We start from the raw sequence: 20,924 nt of genomic DNA, 5'->3' as shown, positions 1-20,924 counted from the left end.
ATATGCAAAAAATACTATGCAAAATATGGTTTGCGAAAGTATGCTACACAAAAAAACCAAATCTTACTTACACTTGTAGAAAAAAATGAAAATGTTGGCGCTAGACAGATTTAAGCGTTAGAGTGAGAGGCCAAACTTTTTCAGGTAAATCGTAAGGATAGGTTAGTTTTCATAATAATCAATTCCCACGTCACTTAACATTCAAGACACAAAAACCATATTTATTTAAATTTGTTGTAACTTAAAGCACGAGTTAACTAGTTCTTATACATATCGCAGAGGACCTTCTCCATGGGCGTATTGCCGATGGTGCGCTGAAAGTAGATGGACTCTATTTTGTGGGAGCTGATCATGCGGAGCAGTGGCAACATGAGAAGGAGTCGTCCGAATCTGGCGATCTGGGCCGTAAACTGCGTCTTCGTGTGCTGGGACAACATTACCTGGTGGATAAAATAAAATAAGTGAGTAAGTATAATCTATTATCATATTAAAGAATACTTACGTGCGCCTGATCCTGTAGATTCTCAATCTGCGCCGGATCCTTCAGTCCGCGCGTCTCCGGTCGAAACAGAACTATCGCCTTGAGGCAAGCGAATTCTGCAGGATCGACCAGCACTGCCTTGTATTTGCAGAAGATCTCGTGGAGGGTTCGCACATCAGCCGCCAGCTACCAGAATTTTAAAATCATTCAATGTTGATATAAAATAAAGTTGGATATAACATACCTCTTCCTTTGTTATGCAAGTGTCCCCGTTGGCGTTGTTCTCCAGATTATTGCAGTGCTCCGCCACCGAGAAGAGTGCACATCCCGTAGGATCCAAAGGGATACACCATTGGATGGCATTCAGCAGGAATAGCTCTGACCAGGACTCCTCTAAAAGAATCACCTAAGAGTAGGAGGGATTAAAATTAAATTGGCTCATGATACTCTACTTAGAATCATTGTCTAGAACTTTTCAAATATTTAAAAAAAATTCTATTCAATTATATATTTTTTGTTTTAACCCACCTGATCCCTAAAGGAGAGACGCGCAAAGCTGGGCAGGTTCTTGGCCCACTTGACGGCCATAAAGAGCAATCGGGCACTCGTCTCATAAACCGTCTCGTGCTGATGGGCATAAAGATTGGGCGACATGAACTGCGGCATGATGAAGCTGGAATCCGATCTGCTGACCGTGTGCGGCTCCTCGTTGTCGTTGGTTACATCGATGGAGTCGTCTGAAAGTTAACAAATTTAGTTATATTAAGATAATAAAAGACTTGAAAGCTTAGGTTCCTAAAAAAGGTAAAAACAATTTAATTATTTTTTTCAAGGCATAGATTTAAGAATGACACTTATTTCGATTACCTAACTGAATTTTTGAATTTATAAAAAGGTATATCCTTTTTTCGATAGGTAGCTCATAACCCAAACTAAAACAAAACAAAATTTAAACAAGTATATGTTTTCTTTTCTACAATTTCCATTAGGTTTTAGCCATGCTTTTTAAAACCCACCGTCATTATCATTTTCCATTGTGGGACTGGAGGAGCTGATGGAGGAGACGCTGCCGCCGGCATTGTTTTTCTTGGCATTTTCCGGCGCCGGTGAGCTGGGATCGATGGAGTGGTTGCTGCTCGAGTTGGTCGAGTGCGAGACATTGCCACTGCTGGCCATCTCCATGCCGTAGGCCTTCTCCTTGGGCGAGTGGTGGACTCCGGCGGCGTTAAACATGGGAAAGCTCCCGGCGCCCATGTGGTTTGCCGCCAACTGCATGGACGAGGTGAGGTGGTTGTGATGCAGCAGTCGTCCAGTCGGCAGGCTGCCCAGTGCTGCTCAAGGATCAAACAGAAATCATGGAAGGGCATAAGTTACATCCCGAACTACAAACTGGAGGGCAGGAACTAGTCGACTACTCACAGGGCGGGGGCAGGAGTCCGGAGCCGTAACAGGGCGGAGACAGTAGCACGGGTGGTCTGCAAATTGGAGTTGCCCGCAGATTTTGGGCGGTTAGATAGACTTATGCAAATGACAGCCCAGCCACACCACATACACTTGGAAAAAATACATTTAACAAAAAAGCCAAAACACAGTTTCCCATCCCTATAAGAAAATATAAATGTTGTCTTTCTTAACTATATTTAAATTGTCTTTAACAAATTAAAAAACATTTTCTTTTAATAATGAAGTACAAAATAATACCGTTTATCCGAGTCTTAGATAGAAAAAAGATAACTTAGTGATTACAAAAATCACGGTAGCTCTTTAAATGCTAAGGAACATTTTTTCCGTATTTCTAGAATTTGGTGAATATTTTTAAATCTGTTTTAAATATTTTTAGAACCTATGATTTTTAGACTAAATCACTTTAATTTCAGTTGTAGTTCTTGTATTTATTTTATTTTTAACCGTTCTTAAAATGGGTTTTTGTTTCACATCATTTCTATGGAAATCTTGGCCTTTAAATTAAGAAAAACATTTTTTTCAAGTGCAGAGGTAGACACACTTACCCGAAAACCCCGACGGCCACGGCGGCCTCTCGCAGCGCCCGTCCGTGTTCCATCTCCCGCAGGGTCTCCGGCCTTATAGTGGCCGTGTTGCGGGGCTGTCGCTCATTTTGCACGGCTGTAATTGGAAAACAAATGCAACTAACATGAGCACTCAGAGTCTAGTTGTTCGTGGACGTGGACGTGTCCGTAATGAGGAAATGTCACACTGACAAAATCGCTTCGAGGTATAAATCGCTCAGGTATATCGCAGTATAGACGAAAAAACAGGACCAAAACCGGCCGCGTGCGCCTCGCAGTTTCCTCATCAGCATACGGAATTTTCCGGCTGAGGGAAACAAGGCCATCCATCCATTCCATTGATGGCAAATTGGTTTTGCGGTCACGTGCCGCTCACGCCCACAAATTGTTTCGCCATTTGTTTATGCAATTTCACCGCACAATGAGGCCGGGGCCACAAAAGCTACTTCGCCGCTAATGGCGGATATGCAAACTGTGGCTATTTTCCATACGGCTCGCATAATTTACGGGTGAATTAAAGGATCCGTAATAGAGTCGGTATAGTGTGTGAATAGTCCTTTGAAAAATTGGGTGGAATGAAGTCACGACTTAAATGTGAAGCGAAAGGTATTCGAGATTCTGGTTCTTTTGGTTACTTACATTTTTTATAATAAGGAGTTAAAGTTAAAGACTGGTAAAAACGGATATATACAATTTTTAAAATACACAATGAATGAAAACTAATCTAGATTTTTTACTAAAGATTTGCAGTAATTAAAAAGCCAAATAAGGTTCCGATATCGGATATCTTTATCATTAAGACCTGGAAACTCATTGAAAAAACCCAGGTGAGTACTTGCAATTGAACTTGTAAACCTGAATCTGACTGACGGCTGCCGTTTGTCTATTTACTTTTCAAGGAATCGAACCAGCCATCAAAACAATAAAGAAAACTTTCAGTCAAAATGAACAATTGGTGTTCAGTGAAGTGGCAGCGGAAAAGCTGCATAAAATCTGTCAAAGACAACAACACGAGCAGCAGGTAACAAATCAATTGGGTGAGCAATATGTAAATAAGGAGCACCCGCACCCAGAAGGTGAACCACCCCAAAATGAGGATGCGGATGCGGATGCGGATGCTCTTACAGAGGGTTTTCAGCGTGGGAAAGGGTTAAAGTGCAGATGGAAACGGGGCCACGTGTACCCGGGCTTTTGAGGTCCTGTTAAAGACCAATTAAACACGCTTCGGTTCATTAGAGCGCGCGGAGATATAGATATGATAATGCAGTTGGTAATAAGCATCCTTACCATCCTTGTTCATTCCCATTTGAAGGCACTTCTTTAGCCTGCAGGCCTGGCATTGATTCCGATGGGCTTTGTCCACCACACACCGTCCAGTTCCCGCTTGGCAGCTGGAATTAGAATTAAGGAATCGATTAAAGTAGTGCCAGGTCATAATCAAGTTATCCTGCGCATCCTAACGAGATTTGTCGTGTCAAAAATTGCAACATTTGTCGATTTCGTTGGTGAACACAAAGCGACCGACTAAGGCCAACCGAGCGGAAATCCAGCCACAAAAGCACTTCTGAATCTGTTAGATACACGACCTGTTTCTCTCTTCCATTCCATTCCATCGACCTCTCGTCCTTTGTTCTGCCCTCGTGGAACTTTAATCAAATCAGGGCTCAGTGGCGAACACCCACGAAAACCCAGGTCCTCGAAAACCATTTTTAGCCCAGTCATCGCCTCCCTTTTTGCACACTAAGCCTGCGCCAAAACTCAAAGATGGCCAGCGCTCCTAGAAATCTCGAGCCGTCCATTTCGTTTCCATTTTATGTGCTTCGTGGCGCCGCGCCTGAAATCACTTAGCCAAATGTGTCCTTAAGATACAGCCCTTGTATATTGTATATGTATATAGTTGAGGTATTTTGTGTATGCAAATGTCCGGTTTTTGTAAACAAATCAAGTAGATTGGATATGTGTGAATGAGCATCTCGTTCCTTGTGTGTCTATAAAAATAATCACATAATATTGCCATTGCCCCAACCATCAAACATCCAGGAATAGACGATGAACGCATTTGTGTATACCAAAACTATGTTGAAAATATCCACAGGATACATTTTCATTTCGGCTCATTCTAAAAAAATAACTTGTTTTTTGCAAAGGTTTTTAAAAATAAGTATAAGAAATTTTTATATTTATTTAGCTTGAAATAAATAAACAAATTTAACTAAGAAATATTTTCCTTATCGAAATTTTAATAGAGATAATAATAATAATAACTGAGGAATCCCAAAATATTTCCGTTACGTTTTTATATTATTAATGTATTTTCATCTTGTCGTGGCAAATTTCTTGAGCCGAATTCGAAAGTTCTGATTGGAAGCAATTGATTATAATTGAAAACGGCTTAATGGGACCACCGGGGACATATCGATAGAGATAGAAAAAGGACCAAGGGCCCAATTGACTCTGTCGACCATCGGAAAACAAGTCACGTCGGTGAAAATATACACTAGATCTGTATCCCTTTTCCTTTTTTCTGGACTGGAGTGTATCCCTCGCTTAGTCATTCCTGTGCAGGGGAGGATGTTGCTCTATTTTATGTAGAGCCACACAGAACCAGAACCGCCCCCATTTTTTGACTTTGTTGCGATTCGGCTTAGTCGGTGGGCGAAGATGTCGGGAGTTCCGACGAGGGAGAATGAGGGTGCCGGGTCACATTTGGCCAAGTGTTTTGCGCTTAAGCCCTCCATATCAATCTCATGGGACCACACGGATATAGAGATTTCGACGTTTGTGATTTACCGCGCCTGCTGGAAAGCCGCAGAGCAAAATATACATTACTGTATCATAACTTTTTGCCTTTGCTGCCATTGATTCTGTCGTTTTGGCTTATGGGATATATTTTTTCTGATTTAATGATAATTGAAAACGTACGACAAACTTTGTTCAGTTTTTGATTCGACGTGTTTGTCCTATTTCGATTTGAAACATTCCAATGTCAAAAGAAAAAGTTTTAAACGAATTCACTTTAAATTCAATTACATTTTAAGCTGCAATCGGGGGAGAAAGTAGAGTGCTATTTGCACATGATGCCATTCTGGGCACAAAGTCAACGCGAGGGCAAATATGCGCATTCAAAAGTTGACGCTCAAATCCCAAAGATTTGAATAATTGTAATGAATTTGCCAGAGCTCCGTAATCCGCCAGACGGGCCTCCGGGCACAGCAACCCACACCCCCAGCACCACCCACTTTTGGGCAAATGTTGCAGCATTTAATGGAAATGAAATGGTAATGACCGGATTTAGGACCACAGTTAAGTCTACACTGAGACACTTTTGATGATTATTTGATTATGTTTTTTTAAAGTAACTTGATTTTTAAATAGACAAAGGAATTTATTTACGGTTTTGATTTTAAAATATTTAATTATAAAAATAAATAAGAACCTTTTAATGGTTTAGTCCCGTTTTCTATGTTACAGATACGTTCGGTTCAGAGTACTTTATATTTGAAAACTAACAAAGGGGCTTATATCTCATATTTCTTCCCTTTTTTTGGAAATATCCTTAAGTTTTTAAAATTAAAAAAAATAAATAGGTATCAAAGAATTTCTTTCTATGTTTACCTACCGATAAATGAGTTTCCGCCGCACACTGCGTTTGAAGAATCCCGAGCAGCCATTGCAGGCCAGGATTCCGTAGTGCTTTCCGGAACTGGTGTCGCCGCACACCACGCAGATGAGTCCCAGATTCTGGCCCTTAATCCGGGTCATCGAAGAGGCTTCTGCTTGAGACGAGTGGTTCATGGAGTTGGCTGCCGCTGCTGCCGCCGCCGCAGCTGCTGCAGCAGCACTGTGGTTCCAGCTCAACAATCGGCCAGCGGACACATTGGGGGCGGTGGGATGAGGGGGCGGCTGTTGTGTGGGCGTGGCCACGGCCCCTGACGTCGGTGGTGGCGCCTGACCGTGCATCGGAGCCGGCGGTGGCGTATAGCAATGCCGCTGGGGACTGTGGAGCTCTGTAATAGTAAATCATCGTTAGCATACTTCACAAATTTATGAAAGTTTTGTTTTTAAAGAACATATAAAAAACTTTCTTATATATAGTTTCATACAAAAACGTATAATACATTCACAGGTAAAAAATTGCAATATTCCTATTTGGTAATCATAAATCAATGAAACCATAAGAGTAATTGGCACAAGAACATTACAAATAATTTTTTAGTTTTTTGAAATATCTTTAAATTGAATGTATATTTTTTTTACAAAAATTTTGATTGATTTCGGTTGTTTAATTATAAATAAAAAAGTACTTTTTTGTATAAATATTTGTTGAAATTTGTTGTTAAAGATTTATCTGCATAAAATACCAGAATGACGAATAAATGTTTAAGAACATGAAGAAACTATTATTCCTATTTTTCTCACAAGCATAAGCCGTTTAAAATTTCAGACCTGATTTTACACTTTCCCCCAGTGGTAATGGGGTGGTGCAATAAAAAATCACTTATGTAGTTCATATAAATTAAATCTCAATTTGTCAGTTGTACCGGATTGCGGACCAGAACCTGCCGATCTTATCCCTGCGTGGCGACATTGACGCCCTGTAATCCGCAAATATATTTACACATTCAATTAGGGTGCCATTAAGCCAAACGGCTCTCGACCAGAGCGTGCCGAGCAATCTGTGCGCAAAATTTGCCTCGGGGGACGATTGTTTTGCCATCACACCCTAATTTGATTGTAGTTTCCTTACTGATTTTTTGATGCACTTAACCCTCGACGTTCCAAGGACGAGGACACATTTGTTACACTCGCCACTTGGCTGTGCGCTGGACCATTTGGATTTCTGGTTTCGGATCGAAGGACAAAGTCAGGAGGCCTTTCAGCCGGGACCAACTGGCAGGACTGCGGTCTAATGCCGGAGGATTAGCGTCATATGCTTGCATTTTCCGGGTCTTCGTCTTTGTTAATTTTATGAGCTCGTTGAAATTCACTTTGGCCTACTCCCGCAAAAACACACTCACATAAAAGTGTTAAGGGCTGTGTGTTATGAATTTCTGAAATTTTTGGCGGCCTGACTCGGAGTCTAATTCAATTTGGTGATTATCGCAAATTGAATTTGCTTGGCCACTCGTGCATGCCATCAGGAAGTTGGGCATCGATTTAATTCGAGTGTCTCCGCAGACAACTCGTTACTACAAATTGGTAATTGAAATTGGAAATGTGTTATTAGAACAAAGGAGTCTAATCCGTTTTATTTTTTGTTTTATGCTATTATCATGACATTTCATGGGCTTGATGCGAGATTTAACATCATCCCAAATTATATTTCAATTTAGGGATATTTTTGTCACAATTAAAAAAATATCACGCTAAAAAAATGTACTAAAAAAGAAAGTCCGAAGAAGTTCCTTTAATAAGGAATAATATGAATTCTTTTTAAGTAAAAAACATATTTTATTTGGATGTCCGATGTAAGCTAAAAATCTTCTTAAAGTATTAAATAAAAATGAACTCTTTTATCGAAAAATTCAATATTCATTCATTATTTTGATGTAAGCCTAAAATTGTTTGATTGAATCCATCTTATCAAGGCATGCGTAAAAATATAAGATTGGAAAAGATTCAAACCTTTTACACTGCGCTAAATATATTCAAATTTTGCAAGTTTGCTTCTAGACTTGATTCGGGTACACAAATTTTAGAACGGCTATGAAAGTTTTAGATCGCTTAACTTTAAACTGAGCTCGCAAAACGTATTAAAACCGACAGTCAGGCGGAAATGACGATATCGACTACTCTAGTTAATCTGGTCAAAAAGTTTATAGGGTCGTAATCAACTTCTTGACTGCGTTACAAACTTCTGACCAAAATTATAAGTCTTCGGCAAGGGTATACAAATTACAGCTTCCTTGTATCCGATCGTATTTTCATCTAATCAGAAATAAAACATTTTATAATATTTTAGAATTTCTAATTTAAAACTAAAATGTCAAAACTAATGTCAAAATAAAAACGGAACAGCTGTAATAAAATAATAAAATAATAAAAATATAAAATATAAATTGTTGTATATATAGGCATATCCATCGTAAAGTTACATTTTGTTATGTTTCTCTCATAAATTTTGTTTGCTTCTTTTAAATCGAACAGATATATTATATAGCTGTTAGAGAAGTGTTACTCCAGGGTATTAATATTCCGCTTTTTTCTTATTTTTATAGTTAAGCGATTTGCAATTTAAAATATAAATTTTTTTTGTAATTTAGGTTCTTAAAAGAAAGTTCAAGGTGACCATTTTGAAAAATTGATAGGAATTTTTTTTTTCGTGGAAACCCTTTGCATTTTTTTTCATTTTTAAAAGATTTATTTTACATTTAACATATACTTTGACATGTACTTTAATTCTAAATATTTGATTTCCAACATTGTTTTATTTTTTTCCGCGGAAACCCTTTTTTCTGCTCATTCATTTTTTCCTTGACGCGTCCTAATTAGTAAGGGTATAAGGAACCCGAAAAAACATGTAATTATATTTTACAAGCCATTTCCCCATTAACGTGGAACTTGTCCTTCTTAAATGCGTTTTTTATACATTTTTTGTTTTAAATACACTTTTAAACTTTTATATTAATACAATTATGTTTTTTCAAAGTTTTTTTTTCTTAGTTCAAACATTTATTTGTTCCTCATCCTATTTTTAATTTACCTTGGGAGGATGGGCGTGTTTCGGAGGAATTTTCTTCTTTATTCATTTTGTGAGGTTTTCGTAGATTATGATTTTCAATTGCACGGAGTTTAAAAGTTGGTTAACGATAAGCACCTTTTGATTACTATTTAAAATTACACTTTTAAAACACACTTTTGGAGGACAACTCATTAAGCTCCATAATTATAAAAAGGCGACGGCAACTGAACTGAGGAGTGTCCTGCGAATTCCGCTGATGAAACCGAACCAAACCGATCCGACGGCGCTTGCGAATGAGCGGCGATGATGATGTTAACGTCCCGATGTACGATTTCAGATTCTGGATTTCAGATTTATCATAAAAGCGTGACAGGAGGCTAAACAGTGATGTGTCCACTCCAGCAGGCGGCCAACCAGCCAACGGGCCAACCCCGGACTAGGAAAAAACCATATCGCAGGATATAATCCGCGGTCGCTGAGAGGGTGTGTGTGTGAGGACAAAAAGCACAGCACAGCACACAAACACACGCACACACAGCAGCAGCAGGAAGAGCAGAGAGCATCGAGCAGCGAGCAAGGAGCAGCGAGCGAAGGATAACCACATACCACCCACCAACCCACCTACCGACGGAGACTTTTAGTGGCAACTCTGGTGGCGCATTTGCTTGTTGGCTTGCTTTGATTCGTTCCTTCTTGATGCTGCGGCAGCAGCATGTCCTTGCCGTCAGTGTGTGTGTGTGTGAGTATGGGTAAGCCAAGCCACAATCGCAATCTCCAATAAACACCCGGCTCTGCGCTCTCTGCGCACACACACAGGCAAACAGCAGAGAACTTTCGGCTCGGTCGCCATCATGACTCACAAAAAGGTGGAGAGAGGAGAAGGGGAGCAGGAAACGGAAGTGGGAGAGAGCAATGGTGGCTCCCCACCAATACAACCATAAACCGGATGACGCAGCTGCGCGGCTGGCGCTCGTATAATCGTCTTGGGTTTTGACATTTTGTTTTTGTTTTATAATACCCTTTGTGATGTCGGCGCTTTCGAGTTGGCTCTGCATGGCCTTCCCCTCGTCAGATCTGCCCCCTTTCCGCTCCTTGACCCTCTTCAAACGACGTCACTCTTGGCCTCGTCTTCTAACCGCCACCACCCACAAGTGCCACCTCCCAGTTAACTGTAATTGAATTGGAGAGAACTGTTTTTGCACGTTGCTCTGTGGGTGTAGTTTCATCCTATATAAAGTATACCCAAAAGTACATACAATAAAACCCAAGGAATTTTAGTAAACAATTTTAAATAATACAATCATTTTTATTTTAAAAACCTTTTTACTCATAAAATCCATTAAAAAGCTCAGGGGAGAACTTTTAACACGAGTTGTTAAAAGAATACTTTTAAAAAAGCTTAAACGATTAAATTTTTTAATTATTATTGGTAAATAATTACAATTTACGATTTGTTTCAATTTTAACGGTACAATGTTTTAGAGAAATCGCAGTTTTCATTTGCTTTCATGTTTCCAATTAAAGCTATATAGTTTATATAGTTTATTCTCGCTTGTCAAATATAGATGAGCTTGAGCTTCTTCCAAATAATAAAGTGGTCTTTTGGGAGAAATAAAAAGTAAACCTTTAGTACGAATAATGTCGATAAAGTTTTTTAAAGCATCTTAACATTTGGTATAACTTTATAAACTTTTAAACCGTAACAACAATGTAAATAAAATTTAAAGTAGTGCCTTAGATTTGTAAAGTTAAAATGAAACGTATTTATTTAGAAAATAAAAATGTAATTTACACTTAATTGTTTGATACTGATTTACTTTTTAGAATGTATTGTTGTTGATTTTTTTTTATATTTTATTTCCCTGACGCTAGCTGGCCCCAGTACCTCTAATCCAATAATCGATAAATGTTGGTTGTAGGATGGGATGAAAATGGTATGGAAATGGGTGGTATGGGGGTTCCGTTACGCTCCTCGATTTTGTTGTGGGGCTTTTGCCATGCTTAATGCGCCGACATTAACTTTGTAACAAATGAGATGTCGGAATACAACAGTCAGGATCCTGGCAAGCCACAGCCCCTCCTCTCGCTCTCTCCCTCGCTCCTTTCTCCTATCTCTTTCTCCATCTCTCTCTTGGTGGGGGAGAAAGCAAGAGAGAAAGCTGGCAGAAGTTTATGCTCGGGACAAAAGTGAACAAATGCAAAAGTCAAAGCGCTTTGCCGCCATAGCCACGCCCACTACGCCGAGGGAGGAGCGAGAGAGAGCGAGAGAGCGGCTTTATCCTGTAGTGGCCAAGGATACCCGGTTGTGCGAGCGGGACAGGCTATGCCGTGCGAGCGGGACGAACAGAGGCGACAGGGTTGGTTCTTGACATTTGAACGGCGACATTTCGCATTGCCAGGATATCAGGATACATACACGAATACACCCACACCGACAAATCTCTGCGAAGCCCACCCACAAAAAGGAGGGCTACAAACCTTATCAAGTGCGGTGCACTTTATTTAATCAATCAAAATTCATGGACTGCCTCTTTTATTCAACATTCAGACACTTTGTACCTTTGATTTACGTTCCTGTAAAATACATTTCTTTAATACCAGGTTTTCGCCTCGACATTTTATGTTAAAGTCGTTATAAAATCTGAGTGCCGAGGCAATCATTATAAAAATGTATTTCTAACATTCGGATTCTAAAAATGGAAGTGTTTCACGTTATGATTTCAACCTCTCTGAACGTTCAAAAAGGGTTCCTTATCAACTAAAACTAATGAACAAACATTTCAAGATAACAAATACACCAAACATGTTTCGTAAAATCACAAGTTTTTATAGAATAGGGAAACATTTGTAACTTAGTAAAGAACATATTTGCCATTCAACTATATTTTTAAAGCTCATTCAAGTAAAAGAGTTATATATTTAGACATAAAAAGCTTTAAGTATTTAAAATGTTTACACTTATGTCCAATTTAATCAAACAAACAAATACAAATGTTTCATTGAAGCTTCTCTGTCGGTGTCTAGATTTTTTGTTTCATTTTCCAAATAATCATTGACCTCTTGTGTTATCAACATTTTGGGTTTTACCCCAGGGTAATCAATTTTGAATGGGAATATGTATTTTAATGATTATATCATGCAAACTATGTAAAATAAATATTAGATTGTAAGATATTTTGTAGGTGTTTTTTATGTTAAAGATTAGGCTCTTTAAATACAATAAATTTATATTCCAAAGAACGTGAAAGACAAAATAAACGGACCCCCTAACAGGTAACTCAAAGTCGAAATTAAGTCCGGTGCCTCTCGGGTATAAAAGAAGCAAATTGTTTTTAATCCACTACAGTTCGAAAATACAAATTATCATGAAATTATTGGTGAGTAAACTAGTAAACTAGGCCAAAGCAACCTAATCTAAAATGGTTTTGCCCTTTAGTTGGTCCTATTTGCCCTGGTCGGCGCTGTTTTGGCCAGACCTGGATACGACGGAGGAGCAAAACAAATTGAAGGCGGATTTGGCGCATCCGTTCCCCAGAGTGGACAAGCAGGATACGGAGGCGGACAGGGAGGATATGGCGGATCAGTTCTCCCGAGTGGACAGGGAGGATACGGTGGCGGACAAGGAGGATACGGCGGCGGACAGGGAGGATATGGTGGCGGATCCGGTCTCCAGAGTGGCCTAGTTGGACAGACAGGATTTAGTAGTTCCGTTCCCCAAAGTGGACAGAGAGGATACGGCGGCAGTCAGCAGGGCGGAGGATATGGAGGATACGGCGGAACCGTTCCCGAGATTGGACAAGAAGGATTCGGTGGCGGACTAGGAGGACCCATTCCCCAGGTCGGTCAAGGCTATGCAGGCAAGGATGTCGGTCAGAGAGGATATGGCGGATCTATTCCCCAAAATGTTCAGGGAGGATATGGTGGCGGATACGGAATTGGCAGTTCCGTTGCCCAAAGTGGACAGAGAGGATACGGTTCTTACCCACAGAGTGGTCAGAGAGGATATGGCAGCGGCCAGGTAGGGGCTGTTCCCCAGGTCGGCTTTGCCGGCGGATTTGATCATACCGAACACGATTGTCATCATCCCGGGCATGATAAGCATCACGAACATCATGGACATCATGGACGCTACTAATAACTCTTTAGTAAAAGGTCGTCTTATTAAATGAAAGCATTAAAAAATATAAAACAATATTTTCATATTCATTGTTTTATGTATATGTTTTGTTTTAAACTTTCAAAGTCGTCACATTTTAAAGCAGGGCTTTATTGTAATTTTTTACAAATAAATCCATTTATACATTACCCTTTCCATTAATTCTGAAGTTTTTTAAAATCTAACTACCCATAAATTTGCCAATTGGATAGAAAGGGGAATACGCTTTTGTCTTTCAATCTAACCAAAAAACAAAAACATTTTATTTAGTTTAGTGATGACGTAATATATGGACAGCCCCTTATCAATTACCATTTCCACCAAATTGTGGGTCTGGGCTACAAATGGTCTTCTTGCTAATAAGCCGCAAAAAGTCTCTCAAAAATTTGGAACTTTGAGCAAGGTTTTCTCAAAACAGTTTCCAAGTATGTGGCAGTACTCCTTTCAGATCTTGCCGACCTGTGTTATAGTATGGAAAATATTATTTTAATAATACATGATGTGTGAGCATCTTATGCACATTACAATATACATTTATTGTCACGAAAATGAGAATTTTAGATTGCGGATGTGATTTGGTTTTCGTTCCCCGTAACCCCTTATTATCTTTATCAGTGAAAAATGCGTACTCATCCCAAATACAACACAGACGTATGTAGGCCTCAAAATTATTTCAAAAAAACCAAAACAATTCTATGTTTGGAGCTTGTTCCGTCTGAGATTAACATTTTGTGTTCTTTTTCAGCTAAACATTGACCTCTGCTTTCCGCTATCAACGTGTAGGCAATTTTTTTACAGGGTATTCATATTTTAAATGGAATATCAATTTTAATATTATTATTTTTCATGTATAACTTATTATACCTTTTTAACCTTTTTAAGTGTTATGCCTTTTTAAAGGGCCTAGGGTATTAAAAGAAACTACCTATCTTCAGTATCAAAAAGTATAAAAGAAAACATCTACTTTGGATGTTAATAATTCTATAATAAAAAAATGCGTTTAATAGGTAGCTCAAAGTCGAAATTTATTAATAAATATTGCTACACCTCGGGTATAAAAAGGGGACGTTTTCGGAGTCAGCATCAGTTTGAAAATTTTAATCAACATGAAACTATTGGTGAGTAAGCTTAGCTGTGGAAAAAGAAACAAAAACTTAAATTGGATTACCCTTTAGATTGTCTTGCTTGCCTTGGTGGCTGCAGTTCTGGCCAGACCTCAAGGAGGATTTGGACCTCAAGGAGGATTTGGAGGTCAGGGAGGATACGGCGGTCAGGGAGGATTCGGCGGTCAGGGAGGTTTCGGCGGACCTCAAGGATATGGCGGTCAAGGAGGATTTGGACCCGGCGGCGGAAACGTCGGACACGGCGGATTCGGTCATGGTGGACAAGGCGGCTATGGAGGTGGACACGGCGGATTCGAAGGTGGTCATGGTGGACAGGGTGGATTCGGAGGTGGTCATCACGGACATGAGGGACATCGTGAACATCATGGCCATCGTGGACGCTTCTAAATTCACGATTTTTTATAACAATATTCTAAAATCATCAAAAATAATTAAACAATTATTTTAAACTATATATCTGAGTTTTATCCCGATGTTTACGTTAACACCTGTTTTCATAGGATTTTATAGTTCAAAGTTATGAATTATAAATTAATTTTTATTGTTCGAATATATGTTTTCACCTAAATAAAGGGACATGTACAAAATGAGAAGCTGACAGCAATGAAAAAAGTAGACATTCAGGTTTTTTTATACCCTTGCAGTGGGTATTATGATTTTAGTCAGAAGTTTGCAACGCAGTGAAGGAGACGTTTCCGACCCCATAAAGTATATATAATCTTGGTCAGCATCACTAGACGAGTCGATCTAGCCATGTGCGTCTGTCCGTCTGTTTCTACGCAAACTAGTCTCTCAGTTTTGAAGCTATCGGCTTGAAACTTTCCCAAAAGACTTCTTTCTATTGCAGGTAGTTGTAAGTCGGAACCGACCGGATCAGACAACTATATCTTATACATAGCTGCCATAGGAAAGAACGAAAAAAAAACCAAAAAATTCTAGCTTGGTTTTTTTTTTTAAGGGGTTATATACCTTTTTTGAGCGAAAAAATTGTGGGAACTTTGGATTTTTTTTTTGGTGTGTAGCAATTATTTTATGACAGTGAAGTTATTATTTATTGATAGTACATGTTCTTATCGAAACAACAAGCCTTTGTTCTTGAAAAAATATGAATAATTTACGAAGTTATGGCAATTCTTTCGGAACCCTTTTTTTTTTATAGCGGCTTGCGGTGACCACGATGGAAGTCCAGCAGGTCAACTGATATCAAAAAACCAAAAATTTTTAGTTAGTATAGTATTATTTTCAGTTCGTGAACGATTACTTTTAAGAATATTTCCTTTTTTCTGCATACAGTAACAATTTTTCCAAAAAGTTGATTTTTCAAGTTCTAAAAATTTTATTAAAAAATTCTGATCTGCGAAATTAAAATTGGCGCATAAAAACTGAATCGTTCACGAACTCGGCACAATCATTAAGAATAATTTAAAAAAAAATTGAAGAAGATCGATCAAATAGCAATCGTGGTCACAGCGAAGGCACTTTTAGAAAAACACGACTTTGAGATAAACGCATTCAAAGTTTTACGTTGACGTTGCAACTATTGAGGTCGAGCGCGTCAAAACGCTGTTTTCCTATCGAACTATTATTCGGATCTGTATGAAAATTTGGGGTGATGTTCTCTAGGGGATATACTTTAGGATTCAGCAAAAAAAAAATTTCGTTTTTTTTTAAAAAAAAAAAGGTATATAACCCCTTAAATATAACCTTATACTCTTGGGGATATTATTTTTTAAATATTTCTGAATTTCGAATTAAATACTTAAAAAATTGGACGACTATATCATATAGCTGACATAGGAACGATCGGAAAATTAATGGAAAACAAGAGAGAACGCTATAGTCGGGTGCCCCGACTATCAGATACCCGTTACTCAGCTAAAGGGACTTTGATCCGCCGTAACTTTTTAACGAATGGTCCGATTTAAAAAATTTCTTCTACATTTCGATAGGTAATCATAAACACAATAAAACTTCATTTTTAGTTTTCCGAAATATTGAAATTTCTAAAATCGTATATAAGCGATTGTGGGCGTTATAGGGGGCGTGGCACCTTTTTGAAACAAACTTGCGCTGCGTAGGAACTCCTAGAATCTGCATGCAAAATGTCAACCTTCTAGCTTTTATAGTTTCCGAAATCTCAGCGTTCATACAGACAGACAGACGGACAGACAGACGGACAGACGGACATGGCTAGATCGACTCGGCTAGTGATCCTGATCAAGAATATATATAGTTTATAGGGTCGGAAACGCTTCCTTCTACCTGTTACATACTTTTGCACGAATCTAATATACCCATTTACTCTACGAGTAACGGGTATAATTAATAGGAAATAAATTCTAGCTTCTTTGGATATGACTCTTTTTAGATATTTCCGAATTTCAATTTTAATTTTATCAAAATTGGACGATTATATCATATAGCTTCCATAGGAAAGATCGAAAAATTAAAGGGAAATTAATTTGAAAGAAATTATATAGCTTCCATAGGAAAGATCGAAAAATTAAAGGGAAATTAATTTGGTTTTTATTGTATTATCTTTTACTCTATAGCTGCCATAGGAAAGGATAGAAAAAATAATGTCAAAATATGAAATTTAAAATTTTTGCGATTTGTAAGTTAATAGGGGTGATCTGCAAGGGTATATAAACTTCGGCTGGCCAAAGCTAGCTTCCTTTCTTGTTTAATTCTAAGTAAATACAAAATAATTGATTAAATTCCGTCCCTTTCCATGATAACCCCTTAGGCACATTATCTTGCTTGCCTTGCCTTGAGCTTTAAATTGCTCAACGCATAATATTCGACTATTCTTTAAAAATGTAATTATAACAATAACAATAATGGCATGTTTCTAGACATCAATAGATTTTAGTTATAGTTATTTCCTTTCTTTGAATAATACATACATATTCCGTTACAGCATTTATAAGCAGCAAAAGCAAGTAACAAGTTACAAACTTATCGCATTACTGTACGATTTATAATTAAATTAAGCATAGGTTAGTAATGCTCATCAATAAAAAATCCAGAAAATTTAATTTATTTCTTTATTCACATAACGATGTAACAAAGCGGTTTCAGGTCAATGTTAAAGACTATCTTCTTCAAATGAGGGAGGATTGGGGAACAAAAGGTAGATTATTGCACGCCTTGTTTAACAAATCATACTCAGGTAGAGCCAGGTACACTTACCCTCTGTGGCACTGAATATGGCATGTTTACTTTTTGAATTGAGCGCAATATACAAACCAAATGCGTTTGACACTGAAGTCAGGATGCCTCGGTCGGATATCCAGGAATCTTTCATTCTTTCAGTAAATACCCCATCAAGAACAGTAGCTGTTGGGATCGGGAAAGTAATGAGGGACCATAGACACACATTGAGGAAGGCACAGTTACTATTTCTTTATATTTTGAAGACTCAGTTTTAATCTAAATAGCAATCTATAGGTTTGTTCAATTGTTTGTTCGGTGTTTTCTTTTATTTCGTTTGTTGTTGTATATGGGCTTTAATTTGAATATTTATTTACAATTTATTTAAGACTCGTTACACCCTCGTTCAAGTCAAATATAGTAACAGTTGCAATAAACAAGCTTTCAACTTATTGCTTACGTGTCTCATCAATATAATTTACAAGAAAAACTTACTTAACGCTAATCTCCGTTGATGTTTCGCTTTATGTATGTGTCTCTGTGCTTCACGCATAATTTACTTTACGGATATTTACCGGCTGCTTATATTGTTGATGCTTCGTTTATTTTGTAGTTATGTGTATTTTTACTAGTGAGAATATTGGTTGGTTAATTGAGAGTATATATATAATCACTATATATATCTGACTTCTATATACCATTTTTAACATTTGTAATTTGTAATGTACGTTCGCTATTACGAATTGGGCTTTTACTATGCGCTTGCGGTTGGTTTCCTTTGTATAAATAAAATAGAATATTTTTCGCTTTTGCTTCGCTTCGAATAATACATGCCATATACATACATATAAGAAAAATGCTCGATTACGATTCTCATAACTTATGGTTCGACGTTAACCAAATGAGGCCCTCGGACAGGCCATCGCCGGATGTGGCACATGATGGTTGTACATACCAATTGCGATCTCTTATTCTAGTTAAACCTAGTTTTTCTTGGATTTCATGGGGTTTCATTGCTGCAAATCAGAGAGAAGAGATGCATTAGCAGGTTGAAAGCACTGGCTAAGGGCAGTAGTTACCATCAGGAAGATCCTGTTTGTTAGCAAATATCAGTATGATGGCGTCGCGCATCTCCCTATCGTTAATTATCCTATGCAGCTCCGTGCGCGCCTCGTCTATCCGATCCCGATCCGCGCAGTCCACCACGAAGATCAGGCCCTGCGTACCCGTGTAGTAGTGTCGCCAGAGCGGTCGAATCTTATCCTGCCCGCCGACGTCCCACACGTTGAACTTGACATTCTTGTAGGTCACGGTTTCCACATTAAAGCCCACAGTGGGTATCGTTGTAACTGATTGCCCGAGTTTCAGTTTGTACAGAATCGCTGTGGGTGTTGAAAGACGAGAAATGAATTAGATTTATGAATATAAAATACACAAATATAAAAGCTTGAATTCGATTTTGGACGAATTAAAGTTTCAAAAACAATTGTCCTGAGTTACAGTTCTATAATATAAAAATCTTTATGATAAACAAGAGCCTATTTTTATTCACCTTTTCGGATTCCATAAAACTTAAGTTAAGAATAAATAAAGACAAATACGTAACAAGGAATTTTTGTAGCTGTATCTAAGAATACTGTTTACAAACCATGTACAATTTCAAATTCGTAAACTCTTTGTATGAGTACAATGTATTTAAGTTTAGTTATTTTTATAGGAAAGACATAACTAACAGATATTTCCCTATAAATACGTAGATCCTATTTTCTTTCCTAATTAAGCTTTTCTTGGCTTGTTTACAAAAGTATCTCAGATTACTAGGTTACAAAATCGAATCCAAAAACCCTTTTTCTATGCTCACTTGTTTTTCCAGCCGCATCCAGTCCGAGCATGAGAATTCGCATTTCCTTGTTGCCGAAAATTTTTGATAGTAGCTTTCCCATGGTGCTGATGTGTCATCCATTAAACCTTAGCCAATCTGAAAGAATCGAATCGAGTTGAGTTGAGTTGGGTTGAGTTGACAAGCGGTTCCGAAGGGGAGATACATGTAGGGTGGGCGAGATTCAGGGCAGGGTCAGTGAATTTCCAGATAATAATGCCATTGTAATACAGTTTGCTTTTCGCCGACAGCCAGTTAACATATCAATTTATGATATAAGAACGCCGACGCGCCAAGGCGCGTAAGTTATACATGTACACATATACATGATATCGTATGATGTACAAGCACGGGCAATTTGGTGGCCATATAGAGCTCAATCGACGGCGGAAGTTAAGAGCATTATTTTGCATAATAATTTCACTTACATTGTTGTCAGCACATCGCTGAAAAGCGAAAAAAAGAAAGAGCCAGAATTTATCAGTGAAGAGCTTCCATCGCACACAGGCACACACCATACATACACACGCTCGTATGTATGTGGGAAGTACAATTGGACAGATAAACAGACTATAGTGTATCTCGTAAATTAAGTCAGAGTTATCTCAATTGCGGACTTATCGCTGGCTCCACTGAATGGGTGGGTGGATGAGCCCCGCCACGCCCCTCGGCCCCGCCCAGCCCACTAAAGCCGGCTTGGGGACTACGAGAATATCGGATGGTTTTCTTGATTCTACGGAATTTCACTCGCTCGCTCTCTCTGTCGCTTGCCTACGTCACAAACACGCCCGTAACACACATATACACACCCAAGTCTCCTGACGACCGCCGTTACGCACCGCTTTCCAGCCCAATTCGATCCACGCCGGCCTAAAATCCGTTAACATGAAGTGCCAAGGTGCGCGGGCCAGGCATAAATTGCATTTGCTAGCACACGGCGGCCAAAAAACTATAACTAACAACAACAATTTTGCGCTAATCTTCTTGTATTTATATTCACATACACGAAACAGTGTGAGTTCACGCGTTTTGCTTGGAAATGCCAAAAGCGCATGTGGGAAAATACCAAAAATACTAGATTTATCGGGTTGACGACAGTGACCAGTCACGGTTTTTGTTTGGTATTCTCGAATTGTAATACTGTGCTCTGCGGTTTGCCTTGAATTTCAACGTTTTGAAATTGTTAATATTACTGAAAACATTAATTTTTAAGCTTATAATTTAAAATTTGTTTTTCCAAAAAGTATGGGTTTCTTTTATTTATTTCGATTTAATTTTCATATTTTAGGAACCACTGTCAAATAAAAGCGTCTACAATCATAATTAGATTACAATCAACATTTATTTTGGTTAAAAAAAAAAAGAGGAAAACTAAAATGTTTAATGATATATTGTTGGGATCCTCTTAAGGCCTGTAAAATG

The 20,924-nt window shown here is 38.4% G+C and overlaps 4 protein-coding genes across 10 annotated transcripts; 2 read left to right on the top strand and 2 right to left on the bottom strand.

The window, feature by feature from the left end:
* Nucleotides 1-194: 194 nt before the first annotated feature.
* Nucleotides 195-17,789, bottom strand: Hr51 (Hormone receptor 51). Of its 3 annotated transcripts, none has more exons than XM_070212932.1 (10): nt 17,663-17,789; nt 6,128-6,515; nt 3,796-3,899; nt 2,491-2,605; nt 1,901-1,956; nt 1,498-1,812; nt 1,010-1,218; nt 726-887; nt 503-667; nt 195-440 (listed from the first exon to the last, which is right to left on the bottom strand). In XM_070212932.1, exons 1-10 carry the CDS (start codon nt 17,775-17,777, stop codon nt 258-260), a joined length of 1,812 nt encoding a protein of 603 aa, XP_070069033.1. In that variant the 5' UTR covers nt 17,778-17,789; the 3' UTR covers nt 195-257. The 3 variants fall into 3 exon arrangements, with proteins under 3 accessions (XP_070069033.1, XP_070069034.1, XP_017016110.2); XM_070212933.1 differs by lacking the exon at nt 17,663-17,789 and adding an exon at nt 14,515-14,552; XM_017160621.3 differs by lacking the exon at nt 17,663-17,789 and adding an exon at nt 9,212-9,622.
* LOC108070234 (ctenidin-3) lies at nt 12,556-13,350 on the top strand. The gene is made up of 2 exons (XM_017160633.2): nt 12,556-12,567; nt 12,627-13,350. Exons 1-2 carry the CDS (start codon nt 12,556-12,558, stop codon nt 13,323-13,325), a joined length of 711 nt encoding a protein of 236 aa, XP_017016122.2. The 3' UTR covers nt 13,326-13,350.
* Nucleotides 14,415-14,922, top strand: LOC108070268 (protein spalt-accessory). The gene is made up of 2 exons (XM_017160682.3): nt 14,415-14,464; nt 14,522-14,922. The coding sequence occupies exons 1-2, from the start codon at nt 14,453-14,455 to the stop codon at nt 14,855-14,857; spliced, it is 348 nt and encodes a 115-aa protein (XP_017016171.2). The 5' UTR covers nt 14,415-14,452; the 3' UTR covers nt 14,858-14,922.
* Nucleotides 17,790-17,930: 141 nt separating the features above from the next.
* Nucleotides 17,931-20,527, bottom strand: Arf6 (ADP-ribosylation factor 6). 5 transcript variants are annotated; one of them, XR_011417860.1, is made up of 6 exons: nt 20,312-20,527; nt 19,485-19,601; nt 18,703-19,005; nt 18,469-18,639; nt 18,322-18,399; nt 17,931-18,251 (listed from the first exon to the last, which is right to left on the bottom strand). XR_011417860.1 is itself a non-coding variant. In XM_017160667.3 (5 exons), exons 2-4 carry the CDS (start codon nt 19,564-19,566, stop codon nt 18,497-18,499), a joined length of 528 nt encoding a protein of 175 aa, XP_017016156.1. In that variant the 5' UTR covers nt 19,567-19,601; nt 20,312-20,527; the 3' UTR covers nt 17,931-18,399; nt 18,469-18,496. The 5 variants fall into 5 exon arrangements, 4 of the variants coding, with proteins under 4 accessions (XP_017016156.1, XP_017016133.1, XP_017016148.1 ...); XM_017160667.3 differs by having other exon boundaries at nt 17,931-18,399; XM_017160644.3 differs by having other exon boundaries at nt 17,931-18,639.
* Between the last annotated feature and the right edge of the window lie 397 nt (nt 20,528-20,924).

The sequence above is a fragment of the Drosophila takahashii genome, chromosome 2R, assembly GCF_030179915.1.
Source record: "Drosophila takahashii strain IR98-3 E-12201 chromosome 2R, DtakHiC1v2, whole genome shotgun sequence".
NCBI lineage: Eukaryota > Metazoa > Arthropoda > Insecta > Diptera > Drosophilidae > Drosophila > Drosophila takahashii.
Note: the sequence above shows the minus strand (reverse complement) of the source record. Positions and strands in the feature narration are given on the sequence as shown.